The 14,947-nt window shown below is 45.9% G+C and overlaps 1 protein-coding gene across 2 annotated transcripts in view; it reads left to right on the plus strand.

Annotated features, from left to right (window-relative positions):
- Positions 1 to 6,404: 6,404 nt before the first annotated feature.
- LOC106897333 (F-box/WD repeat-containing protein 4-like) overlaps positions 6,405 to 14,947 on the plus strand; it is a 64,689-nt gene continuing 56,146 nt past the window's right edge. Inside the window, exon 1 of one of the 2 annotated variants that reach the window (XM_014957929.1) lies at positions 6,405 to 6,899. In XM_014957929.1, coding sequence (XP_014813415.1) covers positions 6,622 to 6,899 — 278 coding nt within the window. In that variant the 5' untranslated portion in view covers positions 6,405 to 6,621. The remainder of the gene's footprint in view (positions 6,900 to 14,947) is intronic. The other variant, XM_014957920.1, reaches the window with a different exon arrangement.

A 14,947-nucleotide genomic window follows, 5' to 3' on the forward strand; every position in this document is an offset into this window, starting at 1 on the left:
ACCACCCATCCACGCATTGTCCAGCAGATGTTAAAGCCATCAAGTGTGTTTGCTTCCAGTTCCAAAAGAAAACATTCTCTATTTTGGGATGGGGGATTTTTTTTCTGAAAAAACGGATCTAAACAAACAAACAAAAATAGTCTTGAAGAGGTAGGGCTTACATGATCATAAGAAACCTGTGTAAATGAGGATCTAAGGCCTGTTCCCTGACCCATAAACCGGGTTAGTAATTAGTTGTTCCTGCAGTTTGTTGTTCTCCTCACAAAACCTGAGGTTAGGCTGAGGACTGTTTAAAAATCACGTGCATTAGCAATAAGGGACATCTAAGCACACACTGACTGTGGAGACAGAGCACTCCTTGCTCCTTATAATAATACCCGGGAGCCTGCAGCCACAGCAGAGGTCACGCCATAGAAAGCACAGTGCTTTCCCCAAGGGGTTTCCAGCCAAGGGCCTCCATCCTACAGATGAATCTGCTGGCTGGGACCCTGTCCTCGCGTGCTGCTCCATTGCAGGACCAGGATTGGCAATGGATTGACAGGGGGATACTCTCTATTTTTTTAATATACATATGCGCTTCACTAATAGAGGGTAAAATTTGCCTTATGGCTTGGCATAAGCTGAACTGAACAGAAAGAAAGGCTGTTCCTAGCCCTAACTGGATTCCTGGTGCTGCACTATATATCTCTTAACCTCACATTGATGAACTCTGTGTGTCAGTGATGAGATAAAACAGAATTAACCAGCGAGAAATAAAAAATGGCAGCCTCCTGATGGAGAAATGCCACAGTGAGAGAAAGGACTGCTCGTGAGATGGTGCCTCTGGCTGTGGGATAAGAGAAAAGGACGCTCAGAACTCTAGTAATTCTGCAAATTTGTAATTGTTGCAGGTAATTAGGCTCTGTCTTGGTTGCCTGGTCAAAGCAAACCCAAAACTGCTTGTAGGATGAGGTTTGCTCACTTTCCTTGAGCAAATTATTACCTTGTAAGTGATGTGACAGCGGAGCATCCTCTAAGAGCAAGGGACCCCAGGGTACCGGTGGGCACACCATGAGCCAGGACACCATCAGACGTGCCCATGGACCAGCTAGGAACCACCTGAAGGCAGAAGTGTGGGCAGAAGGCAGACACAGGATAAAACAGCATCGTAGTCACTGCTACACTGAGGATACTCTTACATTGCTTAAGAAGCACTCCAAAAAGTTTTGGAACAAACTGTGGAATTAATGAAAAGTGAACTGAAAATCTCTAGAAACAACTTCGTAAGTCTTGATCTCGCTTTGAAAGAAACCAGTGGGTATTTGAATGTTTAGTTCCTCAGGCTGTAAGTATGAAAGGAAAAAGCCCCTAAAATATCTTCATAGGTAGCCCCTATAAAAGCACAAGATTCAAAAGCATTCCTTCAGGAGATCAAGGACGGTCCAGCCTTTGAAGCCGGGAGGATTGGGAAATTTAAAGATCTTTGTGGCAATCATATTGTGCCATTAGAAATCTACCATTTGGAATTGTAAAGCGTTTAAAAGGAATGATTCCAAATTCCACAGCTGTCTGGTGAGTGACAACTTGATGTGGCCTGGGGGGGAGGAAGAAGGTCATTGTTGGGAAAACAGTTAAAATGAACATTTTCTGAACAGATGCTTTAGATAATACTTTGATAAATGAGGTTAAAAACAAATAAAATATTCTGTGTGACTTCCAGAATATAACAGATTAGTAAAACAAACAAACAAACCTCAATATACAAAACCAAGAAACAGGTATATGGCTGGTACTTAGCAAAAAATAGGGGATTGTTCAAAATAAAAAGAACAATAAACAGAGTCTAAACCAGCAAGATGAGACAACTCTGCTGGCTATGGGAGGTGCCACATTTTTTTTTATTGCGCTGCATTTTTGCCAAGCAAGAGAGCTTCTGGAAAGCTCGGCTGTTCATTTTGATACACTAAAATATTTGAGAATCCTTTTTTATTGCCTTTTTTTCCAAACCATTCAAGCAGCTCAGTTCCTGATCAAAATACAAAAGCACTGCACATGCCCAGCAAGTGGATAATGAAAGCGATCCCCTCAGTTTAGTATCTTTGTCAGCAGAGTGTAATAAGAAAAGTAAACAAACAGCATCACTGATGACAAACTGATTTATGGAATTGCTTGTTTTCATAATTTTCCGCATAATTATGACTGAAGATCCTGATCCTGTGGCTGCTGAGAACCTCGTAGGGATGGCTGCTGGCTGGGTGCCCTGAGTATTCATTAACAGCTCCCTGGAGATGTGGTTTGGAAGCACAGAGAATAGGGTCCCTTGGGATTATTTTTAAGGGAAGTTTTTTCCTCACCCTTTAACAGAACCCATACCAAATAGCTTCTAATCCTGATTTCTTCTGGCAGGCCTTTTATAGGTAAAACCAAACCAATATGTACAATTTGGGATAAAAAGGAGAAAATTTACCCCCAAATTCGGCATAACCTTTTAATTTTATCCTCTTTAATCCTTTGATAATTTTTGTGCTTCTCCTGCAGAAAAGCAATTTTGCTAATCACCTTTGTGCCAATCCCTGCATTCCTGACAATAGCGTGAACAGCTTCCATCAAAGTCTTTGATGTGGGAAAGACACACACACACACATATAATCTGAAAACAATTCAGCTCCTCGGTTCTCAATGGTGAGCACTCTGCTTTAATAGAGTGCAAGTTCCGTGGAGGTTTCTAATCCTTTCTGCCAAACAGAAGAGACACAGTCAGGTAGCACACCTTATTCAGAAGTTAAAATAACATGTTACTTGCTCTCAGAGAAAATCAAAACAACTCAAGATCAAAAACAGATTCCGCCAACCCTAACGGGATAGACTTTCTACTCAGATAACTCTTGATCTAAGTGTGTAACAAGTAACCTGCTTTAATCCCTCAAAGCGATGGTGTTACAGATAAGTACTGTAGTAGCAGAGGAGGTGTCTTAAGTTTCAGAAATACACAAAAGCATTGGTTGGAAGGAAAAACAAAACAAAGAGCTGTCCACATGATTGTATCTTTAGCTGGAAAGGTGTACTTGAGGGCACTGCAAGAATAAAACCCCTTGAAGACAGCAAAAGAAAAATAAAAACTGACAGGCAGACATTGAAATGGCGTTTCTTCCGAGCTGGATTTCATTGGCTTACACTGGTAAAGCACAAGCTTTACAGGTATAAGCCCCCCGATTTTTAGCTTCCAAACCCTGCAAGCCACAATGCTGGAATGGTCTGCTACTTCAGCACAGAGCCCTACCCCATTTTCTAGAAATTCAGAGGATATATTATTGACTTTACGATTCTACTGCACTGAGCACCTGCACGGAGTCCTTTATTAGAGTATGAAGGATGTAATGGAAATGATCATTTCCATTTAGTAATTTAGTTTTAGCAATGGTTCAGAATATTCCTTAGCCCTTGCTCCTGCAGACACCTACGTGTGCACCCACTTCAGCAGTGCTGGGGAGACCAGTGCCATCGGGTTCTCAGCCTGTGATGCACAGCTTTGAAAGCTCCACAGCCATCACAGTGGCTGAAACCAGTTCCGAGAACAAGTGTATATAACTGCAGGTCCATTTCTCTTAAAAAAAAAAGAAAAAAGGGTAATACATAAGCTTTGGACAAATAATAATTATTCTTACTATGTTTTAAGGCAATCGCCCATACAAGAAAACAATGCTGCATTTAAGAGCAACAGGATTTTTTCTTCAGATTCCTCTTTTTGTCTCCTGTCTGGATCCTCTCCACAATTACTGCCTGCAAACACACATTTCACCTTAGCCAAATATTTCGTAGTTGGTTTAAACCTTGGGTCACAAAATGGAGAGCAGTAATGCCTTGCTTCTGCAGATTCACTTGTCCATACCTCGGTCATGGTACCCCAGAGGGTCACACTCCACAGGTTACTTTGCTCCCAGGCTCTTTCTGGACTGCACCAAGTAGTTTCCTTGGGAAAGTGGCACAGGCACAGGCTGGAGACTACTGTACCCTGGAATTTGGGTGTCACACAGTGCAGGGAGACACGCTCTACGCAGACGTAGCATCTGTAGAGTAACAGAGTCAAGGGCCAGGAGGGACCCCTTTGACCACCTTAGTCTGACCCCGAGTTAGGATTCACCAGATAAATTCCCAGTTTAAGTTTTAGCCGTTGTGGTCTAGCCAGGCTCTCTCTCTCTAAGCTAAGAAAACCCCCTGATACTGTTTCTTAAAAAATTGAGTAATGGTAAATCTACCATAAATCTTGATAAGCTGTTTCAACAGTTAATTTTCTTCACTACAAAAGCACGCTTTATTTATGAATTTGTTTCCCACCACCTTCTGTCAAGAGATCTTATCTCTTTGTTTGCTAAATTGAAGATCCTGGTATTACCAGATTTTTCTTCCTGTTTCAGTGCTCAGAAGGTATGATCACCTCGCACCTTAACCTTCTCTTTAGAAAGCTAAACAGACGGAGCACTTTGGGTCCCACTATAAAACATGTTTGACAGTCCTGTAATCATTCTTGCTACTCTTCTTTGAAACCCCTCTAGTTTTTCAACATCCTTCTTGAAATGTTGGCTCGACAAATTATTTCCAAAGCAGTCACAACAGAGTCAAAAGCAGAAGTGAAAGAACTTCCCGGCTCTTGTTTGTTTCCCAGGACAGCACTAGCCCTTTGGTCACAGCACTGCAGAAGGAGCTCACGTTCAGCTGATTATTCATCTTAATGAAGTCTTTACGGAATTGCAGCTTTGCAGGATAGAGTTACATCCTTTCAGTGTGACCTACATTCTTTGTTCCTAGATGGGAGACTTTACATTTGGCTTGATTGAAACACGTACGATTTGATCAGGCCTAAACTTAACATAGGGTTATGCAGCCATAAGCACCCTTTGCCTCTTGCCCAATGCTCAGCACCTTCTGCAAAGCTTCACTAATAACGATTTATTTCAGAATCTTTTCAGGTTGCTAGTAAAAATATTAAATAATGTAAGATCCATAAGCTGTCTCTGTGGGATCCTACGAGAGACAGACCAACTTGATAATAAAACTGTCTTTACAGTAACAATTTAAGACAGAGAAGTCAGTCAGCTTTTAATAAGTTTAATGTTTCAGAAATTGCTGCAGTCTACTACAAAAGTGCCAAGTTTAATCTCATAAAAAAAATACATTAAGTTGATATAAAACTGTATTCACACCATTTCCATAATTGCATGTTACGCAAAATTTGTTATATTACCTCCCTTCCAACTGACTACTTAAGTCCTCTACTAGATGTGCTCTTATTTCACCTGAGCTCATACTTAGGTTGAGAAATTTTTAACTGCTTGGGCCATCTGATTCACTCAAATGCTGATAGAACACTTGCTGCTTTCTGGAACTTCCCTGACTTCCAGGGTGTATTGAAACTTGGTGTAAATGGACCAGGCGGTTCCTCAGCCAGGAGTTTTGAACCTCTCGAATACAAGGCTTCCAGAGTTGGTGATATAGTTGTATGAATATTTGAGTGCTTGAGATTACACAGACAAGATGACCTTCTGGATGCAAGTACTGTCTACAGGCCTGTATGCTATGGTAACCTCATTATATGCTGGAATTTATTTTCCTACTCCACAGTGCAAAAGGAGATGCTGGCTGTTGTGGGTAAGTGATACCTGTTCAAAGCATTCTAGGCAGATGATGAACTTCTTGTAATTTATTTATTTTTTTTTTAATTTTAAGGGGAAAATTTCCTCAAGCATTTCGGGCTTCTGTAGAGTGGAAAATACTATAAGAAAGAATAACACAACACTAGGCTCATATTTTCCTGCTCCGCTGTCTGCGTAGGGCTACTTTGCCATTTTGGACCAGAATCCTTCTGTGTTGTCAGTACTCCAGGCTCCTGTGGATGGCAACAATGACTCAGTTATTATGAACTCTTCCTTCGCAGCCCTGTGCTCGTATGTATGTCCGTCCACACGCGTGTGGGGAGTGCAAGCACTTTTCAGCTCTGTGGGACCGTGGAAGGGGCTGCAGCAAAGGGTCGGTGTGAAAAGCCAGCCTTAAACCAGTGGAGCAAGGCTCGCTCTTGGGTGGGGAAGACCCTTCCTTCTCCCTGGCCCAGGAATCTGGGAGTGTTGGGAACTGCTGTGCAGCACCAGATGACCCCTGTGGCCACTGCGCCAGGTGCTCCTGACCCTGCTCAAGGATAATTAACGAGCCCTAATCACCTTGCTGTTCACCTTCCTTCGCAGGGGGTGCAGTGCCAAGCTGGGGTGGCTCCAGGTGGTGGAGCAGATGCTCCTGGTTAGCTGGGATCACTATCCTCGCTATTAATTATTCACGTTATTAATGACTATGTGCATCAGGTGACGTTACTAACCCCAGCTCGGAAGAATACCGGCCCGTGCCGGGGGTGTGCTGCTCAGAGGGAGTCCCGGGGGCTCCCGTTAATGAATTAATTCGTTAACGAGGGTGGGCTCGGCGGCTCCGTGCCCCCTCCCGTCCCGGTAGCCGCCTCCTCCGCCGGAGGGGGGGGAGCGACAGGCAGCGGCTCCTGCCCCATGTGACTGGGGAGCGGCTGCCCCCGTCCATGGCTTGGCCTCCCCCGGGCAGCAGCAGCTCCGGCTCCCGGGGAGGAGGGGCAGGAGCTGCTGCTCCATGGGGAGGAAGGGCAGCCCCCGATCCCCCCAGGCGGAGGGGGGATCCCGGGCCGCCTCCCCCCCTTCCTCCTCCTCCTCCTCCCCCCCCTCCTCCCCGCTGTGGGCCTTACCCGAGGAGCTGCTGCTCCTCATCTGCTCCTACCTGGACGTGCAGGCCTTGGGCCGCCTGGGCCAGGTCTGCCGCCGCCTGCGCTTCCTCAGTAGCCGCGATCTCCTCTGGAAGCGCATAGCCCGTGGCTGCCTCAACTCCGGCTTCACTCAGCTCGGCACCGACCTGTAAGCGCGGCCTTCCCGGCCGGAAGGGCGCGGGGGGGGAGGCGGCCGTGGCGGCTGGGAAAGGCCGGGGATGCTGCGGCCTAGCTGGTTGCTAAGGGGCGTTCTGCGCTCCTGGCGTAGTCGCTAACGGGAGGGGGGGCTCGCCGCGGCTGTGAGGGGGCGGAGGGAAGCGCGGGGGGGACGGCTATTCTCGAAACGCGGCTGCGCCAACTTTAGTCTGCGCCGACTTTAGTCTGCGCCGAGAGGGGCGGCGAGGGCAGGCCAAGGGCCGTAGCGGCGGGGCCGCCCCTGGGAGGGGAGGTACCGCCTGTGGCTGCCCCGGGGCGGTGGGGCCTGACCCCGGCTCTGCCCAGGAGGGTCGGGGAGGGTGTGTGGAGGCGCTTCTTGTCCCCGCCAGGATGCGGGTGAGCATGGCGGGAGCTTCCCGGGCTCCCTCAGCGACAGGCCCGGCGGGAGCGGCCCTCAGATGTCGGGGCCCGAGGCCTCTCCAGATCAGCTCCGTCCCCCGGACAACACCCCCCGGCAAAACACGTAGGGCCGGGGGCTTCGAGCCAGGGGAGGTGAAGGAGCTGCTGTGTGCCCACGCTCCCTGCCCTCTTCTGAGCAGCTGCCCCTGCCACGGTCTTGAAGACACTTCAGAGAAGAAGCCACAAGGGAGCAAGGCCTGGGCTGGTGTCTTGGTGAAAGGCTGGAGAGTAGGCTTGCCTACGTTATTAGGTGCAAGAGCCTTCATGGTGGGGGAATATGTATTCTGCTCACTGGTATAACTGGTGGTGGCTGTCACAGAGGAAGTGACACTGGACTCTTTGTGGCTTCTGGGTTTTAAAGTGGATAGGGGTTGGTTTTCTTAATTTTTTTTCCCCACTTGTTCAACAGCACATCATAGGTTAGGAGTAGGTGTGAGCCCTCTTGGCTTTACAATCTGTGATACCAGCATCTTTCTAGATGAGGTGCTTTTGGGGCTTGGGCATTGGCAGTTATTGGTAAGGACCCAAAGATTCCTCTTTCTCTCTCAAATTTGCTAGCGTATGAAGCGCCACTCGGAGGCAGCCACACAACCTGGGCTTTCCTTGCTACTTTAGGGATCCCAAGAGGAAATTTATGGTCTTAGGATCTATGAATCCCTTCTTGTATTTTCCTTTTAGCTGCCAGCCCAGGATTTTGTTTGTCATCCAGTGACTCAGTATTGTTTCTGTAAACACTGTGTTGACATGAATCAAAAGAAGGGATGGCAGTTTTTGAGGCCTATTTTGTTGTCTCATGTTGCTGCCTCATCAACAGCACAGACTTTAGGGAAACAATTATGGCTCCTGCTGGCAGGAGCAGAACTTCAGTGGTGCTGGAACTCCTTGTGTTGGGTTTTTGGGCCAGTGCTTCAACCCATTCAGTCTTCACAGCTTGAAAGTTAAACTCAGTTCCTTGGAAGTCAGCAGGAATAAGTGCTGCAGAAGGGCTGTGTGTAGGACTCTGTCTACTGTGATATATGATTTTGTCTCCTGAGGAAATGAAGTTCTGTATTTTTCATTAAGAATAAGGTGATACTATGCTCCTTCAGTTGCAGGAGGGATCAGGTGTACAGCAGAGCAGGTGCAGCATATGTAAGGACCACCACTTCCCCTGCCCAGGAATGCAGGTCTATAAACAGCTACAGAAGAGGTTTGCTAGGTCAGAGGGTTTAAGTGAAAGGAAGGCTGCTTGAGTATCACAAGCTCCCAGGGATTTCAGTGCTGTTAGGTTTGCTATGAACAGGTTTTTTTTTAGTAATTCTAGGATGTGCTTTTGTGCTGAGTCCTATTTTCAAGTTTTCTTTAAACAACTCTAGTATAGAGTGCTGCTTTTAGCATTGGTCAGTGCTGCCTTGGTTCTAGGGAGTTCAATCACGGGTAACACAGCAAGTGACATTACAAGCTGGTTATGCAGGAACCTTGAGATATATCTGGAGGATGAATCCTTTAATTACTTTTAACTTAATGGAAGGCTCAGACAATCTTCAGTTCTTTGAAATAGCATGCCAGGTCTTATGGATACCTGAAAGCCCAGCACTTGTTTTCCCTGTGTGGAGATCCAGCATCTGGGGATAGTTGCAGGAGTTTTGCTACAGTAGGATAGACAGTTTTGGAAACAGGTAAAAGAGAGCCCCCCCCTCACAGTACCAGAGGAGGCTGGGTATATGTACGTCTCCAGAAAAACCAGCATTAGTGCATGTGTTGAGTTGAGGTATAGCTGCAAAATTTGGACTTAGCTAAAGAAGAGTGTAATAGTTTCTGTGGCAGCTTAAGTGTTTTAAATAGCCGTGCGTCTTCCCAACCACTTGCTCCTCATGCATGTTTCCAAGATCAAGAGCAGTCTCCAAGGTTGCTGTTCTTGCAATTGAGGGAGGAAGATTTGCAGAGAGAGGTTATATTTTACTTGACTACCGATACAAGTTGGGGAAGGGGTTGATGTAAGCTTCTGGGCACAGAGTCCTTCTTCCTGATAGTAATTCTAAGTAGGAACCCAATAGGTTGCTTGTTGAAGATTATATTTGAGCTGAGTATTTAAACTAAAACATCCCTGGGTGAATCATAGAATTGTAGAATGGTCAGAGTTGGGAGGGCCCTTAAAGATGATCGAGTTCCAACCCCCTGCCCTGGGCAGGGACACCTCCCACCAGACCAGGTTGCTCCAAGCCCCATCCAGCCTGGCCTTGAACCCCTCCAGGGATGGGGCAGCCACAGCTTCTCTGGGCAACCTCTTCCAGGCTCTCACCACCCTCACAGCAAAGAATTTCTTTCCAGTAACTAATCTCCCCTCTTGCAATTGAAAACTATTACCCCTCGTCCTATCACTGCATTTTCTGATCAAGAGTCCCTCCCCATCTCTCCTGTAGCTCCTTCAGGTACTGGAAGGCCGTTATAAGGTCTCCCTGGAGCCTTCTCTTCTCCAGGCTGAACACCCCCAGCTCTCTCAGCCTGTCTTCACAGCAGAGGGGCTCCAGCCCTCGGAGCATCTTCATGGCCCTTCGCTGGACCCGTTCCAACAGGTCCATGTCCTTCCTGTGCTGAGGACTCCAGAGCTGGACACAGCACTCCAGGTGGGGTCTCACCAGAGCAGAGCAGAGGGGTAGAATCCCCTCCCTGGCCCTGCTGGCCACGCTTCTCTTGATGCAGCCCAGGATGGGGGTGGTTTCTGGGCTGCCAGCGCGCACTGCCGGCTCATGGTGAGCCTCTCATCCATGAGCACTCCCAAGCCCTTCTTCTCAGGGCTGCTCTCCAGCCATTCTTCACCCAAACATGACTATCCCTGTGCCTGGGATTGCCATGTCCCAGGTGCAGGACCTTGCACTTGGCTTGACTGAAATTCATGAGGTTTGCATGGGCCCAGCTCTCAAGCCTGTCCAGGTCCCTTTATAGAATAGTGATGGAGATGATGGCTGGACCTTCTTGATAGCTGTACATTTTTAGTGATACAGAGTAAATCCTGAGTTTGTCAAGCTTGGCTTTGACTTGATGTAGAACTGAAACCTCTATCACATGTTCTTGATAATGTTGCATGAGGTGGACACTTTTTTTTGCTTTTAAGAGGTTTTTGTGCAATACTGTCCACAATTGAGAAAGCAAAGGCTGAAACCGTTTATGGTAAATGTACTTAATGAAATAACGTGCATGGTTCTAACATTAAGTCTTGAACTGATGGTCCCTGAGAGGCTGGCATAAGTTAAAACAACTAGTCTAGGAAATATTTACTGTTTAAAACAAAAATTATTATCTCAGAATAGTTTGATCATTTCTGCTGTTAAATGGCTTTTGATAAGCCATCTGTTAATGCTTTGTAAATAGAGATAAATTTGAGCCCTGAGTGTAAGAGAGCTGTGAAACTTACACCCTGCCCCCACTTCCCCATTTTTTAAAAGGGTGATTAACTTGAAAATGACACCATTTTTTTTTAAATGTTGTTTCTGTTAGGTGTATCTTCAGATAATTGTAACAGGATAAGAGGGAACAGGCTTTAGCTTGTGTGGGAAACAACTGTTTGAGCAGTCAGCTTGCTTATAAAATGTCTTTATGCATTTTATGCATGAGAAAATTTATAAGAGACTGGGTTGCAAACCCTCGTTAGCGGCATGGAAAAGAGAAATTGTGGTATACCTGAAACTACTTGATTTAATTTTTTAAATTATCTACTTCTCATCCTGAGTATCTACCTTTTAAAATTGCCAGCTACGGTTACTTCAGCTGAAACAATGCTAAATTGATTTGCTGATGTTGTCCAAGAAAGACAGAGTTAATCCCAGCACTAGCTGTTGTGCTGAAAGGCATATTCACAGCATTGACAAGTCTCTCATATTTGCCCTTTCTGGTAGATTCAGTTAATCAGGAGCTGCGGATGTAAGTGAAGTAAAGTATTTAAGGTATTGATTTAATGATGTGCTGGTGGAAGGGGAAGGTTTGCTTTGAGCAGTGTTTCTGTACACTTCATTCCTTAGGCGAGGGGGCAATCACTAGGTTCACATCACTGTGAATTACTATATATTAGGGACAGCAGGGTCTGGCTTGGAAGGGTTCTTAAAGCACATTCTTAGTGCTAAAAATGTGCCGTTTCTTCTCTGAATCAGCAGTAAATAAATGTTTAATAGAATATTATGTGGCTATTATGGTAGTATAGAGTGATTTTAGATGGACGTCCTTCTTGGCATCTGTCCTACAAGTCTCTGTGTCAGGCTGCCACTTGTTCTGTATAGTAATTCTACTTTTATTTATATACCTGTACTGCAACAAGATCTTATCGTGGGGATGGTAAAAAAGATAGTCCCTATGCTGTAGATTTTTGCTTTGCTCATTCACAGGAGATGCTGAAACAAGAGTCGAGCCCTGTCTTCATGACGTAAGGTGAATGGAGCATTTTTGTTCCAAAGATACATGGCAGCATATCACAGAAGAGTTAAGGCTTAAGAATACTTTCTGCAGCTGAACTGTAGCTGAGCAGTAGCACAAAGCCTTTGGGGTTTTTGGTGAGTATTGTGATATTACAGTTGGGTCTGGTGGCCTGTGTCTGTTTTGCCAGCTGTTGTACAGGCCCAGCAAGAGCAGCCTCTGCCCTGACCAGCTTGCTGCCTAAATAGCCAGGGTAAACAAGGGCTGGGAGGGGAAGCAGAGGCAGAGAGATGTCAACCAAGCTGCCCTCTGGACAGCAGGTCAGTGTCAGAGCCAGGAATAGCAGAGGGTGCTTTAAGCCTTCATCCAGTGCCTGCCTGCTGGACCACCTTGGACTGGAGAAATTGGAGAGGCAAAGAGCTCATTGCAAGGTGGCTCTTTATTTAAAGCATGGAAGAAAGGAATAAAGTTGCAGCTGGACTAAACTTATTTCCTCTTTGTTACAAAGGAATTTTAGAGGGCATGTTAAAAGTTGCAACCTAAATAGCTTGACAGTGTGCTCTTTGTAATATATTAGTAGCTGTTGTCAAAATACAGAAATATTCCACTGTGTGTTTTGCCTCTCCATGTCTCCTGGTCTGCTTAGCCCACTAGGATCGTGGTGTATTGTCCAGTTCAGAGAAACAGATTCATTAACAGATGAATTTATCATCTCTGAGTATTTAAGCACTTGTGTAAGCATTTCTGTGAGTTAATAAAAGCTGTGTTTTCTCCAGATCTTGGAAAAATATATACACCTGCAGGAGCAGGAAATGGCCAATCTCTGCAAGTCAAGTCCAAATGCAAACTGCAGCAATCATGGGAGACCTCTGCCTTTGGTAGTGGAGGGGGAGGGAGTGTGAATGTCTGTAAAGCTGCTTCAGTTTCCTTCATCTTTTCAAACTTGTTTTATCAAGGTTTCATTACTTTAAGTCAGAAATGAAGTAGGCAATGAACTGGTGCAGATGATGCAGAGGGGAATGCTCGGGGGAGGATATTGCAATAATGGCAAAAGCCTGGAAGAGGGGACACAGCTATTGCTTTGTGCTGGAAAAGTCAGTGGATTCTAGAAACTCCTGTTAGGTTTGTTCTTATTCAGTCTTAAACTGTTGGTTCTGGGCAGGAGAGATCTGCTAGGACAGCTCCAGATACTGAAACTGCTTCTTGTTCTGGGAGTGTGAGATTGTTTGTGAGAGTTCTTTCAGACCTGCCTCCCCTTGCCTGAAAATCCTCATGAGTTCAAAGTGGAAAAAGAATTCTATCTAGTTCAGGGCTTAAAAAAAAATGGGTGCTGTGCTTGTTGTTGTTATCCCTGTAGTCAGCATAAGTGAACTAGCTATGGATTATTTCACTCCCTCCAAATACACCCTGACAGTCTACTCTTTCAAATCAGAATGTCCATGGCAACTCCTGAGCAGCTGCAGGTTTTCTCAGATATTCTCAGTGCTAAGAATTTTTTGAAGCAGCCCAGATTTCATCTCCAAAAAGCCTCTGTAAATCCCTGAGAGGGGCCAAACCCTGCCTGGAGTTTCTAGCTGTGTTCCCATTGCAGGCACTTGTGAGGGAAGGGACATCTGATGGCAGAGTGGTCTGGCTCAGTCTTTGTGATGATGTTTTTTTGGGAAGCCCATGCGAAGGTGTGTGTCTTTGCTGTGCATACAGAAACTTTCCTGCAGCTCTGGTTCTTAATAGTCTCTGGCTTGTTTGTGCAGGTGAATGAGAGCTGTGAAGCAGAGCAATTAACCTGGTAACATCTAACTGGGATATCATAGACACGCCAGAGGAGGCAAGGACCAGCAAGAGAAGAGTCTGCAGAGCTCTCTTCCATCTCAGAGTTATGCGAACCCATGTCAGATAGGAAGGGGGGAGCGTAGAAGACAGATTGGACCTGGCGGTAAGCTAAATAAGGGGCATGTGCTAAAGGAATTCAGGTGGAATTTTTGTCCTGAAAGAGACATTTTGAGAGCTGGACGATTTGTTGAGGACAGCAACAGGAGCTCTGGACATAAATAGCTTTTCCCTCTCTGCTGTCTGTTGGTGGCCCATGACTTGTAACTGCGCCGAGACCCTGCCGCTCAACAGGTGTGTCCCGATTACACAAATAAGTGCAGTTGGCCCCTGTATGAGCCATCCCTGCCACAGGGCCAAGGTTGAAAGTGGGGCTTAGCCACTGTGACCTATTTGTTCCTCTGTATGACCCTTCCAGTCAGGCCCGAGGCAGGCTGGTGACAGCTTTTATGCAGATAGCAGATTTTGTCCACAGAAGAGGTTCAGCCTCAGCAGGTCTCTGCAGACTTGCATTTCCAGATGAGCTCTTTGGCACTTAAAATGTAGCAAAGAGTGAAGGACTTTGGTGGATTAGGATGCCCCATGCAGCTGGGAAAATATACAGCATGACATGTTGGTGTACCCTTCTGCAACACAGTATGTGTTGTTGCAGGCACCATTGCTTTGGCACATGCTGAAATTGTAGATGACCAGTAGAAATCTCTCCGGGATGTGGTAAAGCACAGAAGCTCTTGCTATTGCAGAAAAACCGTTTCAGGTGGCAAAGGACTTTGGCTGGGAAGGGGATCATGGAAGGCAAAAACTGTTGGAGGTGAAGCTCTGGAAGGAGACGTGCTCAGTCTCTGGCTGAGTGATTCTTTCATTGCTTTTTTTTGGGGGCCCAGGCCAGCAACTGCCATGGTGTCTGAGGTCACCTGGGTCAGTGGTGCTGTGGGGGGATAGTCCCAAGTCTCTCACTTCAGCAGCTGGAAAGCAGGCTCCAGAAGGAATATTACATTTCTTTTGGTAACTCTGCCAAGAAAGAGAGGAAATCCACAATTTGAGCAAAATACTTTAACTTTTTTTTGTAGGGTGGGGGTGACGTAGGAAGAGGGAAATGAAAAATCCCTTCTAATGGGTTGCTTGGGATGGCTTTTATGCTGGAACTCTCTCTCAGGCTGTAAGAAATGTTCAGCTTCTCTTTCTTAGTGTAAGGAAGCCTTTGTAAAGGGAGCTTCCATCAGGAATGTGTGCAATTGGAAACATGCATTAGCTCAGGTCATTTATTGCACCACATGGTTTGGGATCCTGATAGAGTGGATTTTTAATTAATTAATAACAAAGGTAGCCTTGCATGTTCTGCATCACTTAATTTTATGAGCTGTTGAT

The sequence above is a fragment of the Calidris pugnax genome, unplaced genomic scaffold (assembly GCF_001431845.1).
Source record: "Calidris pugnax isolate Ruff unplaced genomic scaffold, ASM143184v1 scaffold4, whole genome shotgun sequence".
NCBI lineage: Eukaryota > Metazoa > Chordata > Aves > Charadriiformes > Scolopacidae > Calidris > Calidris pugnax.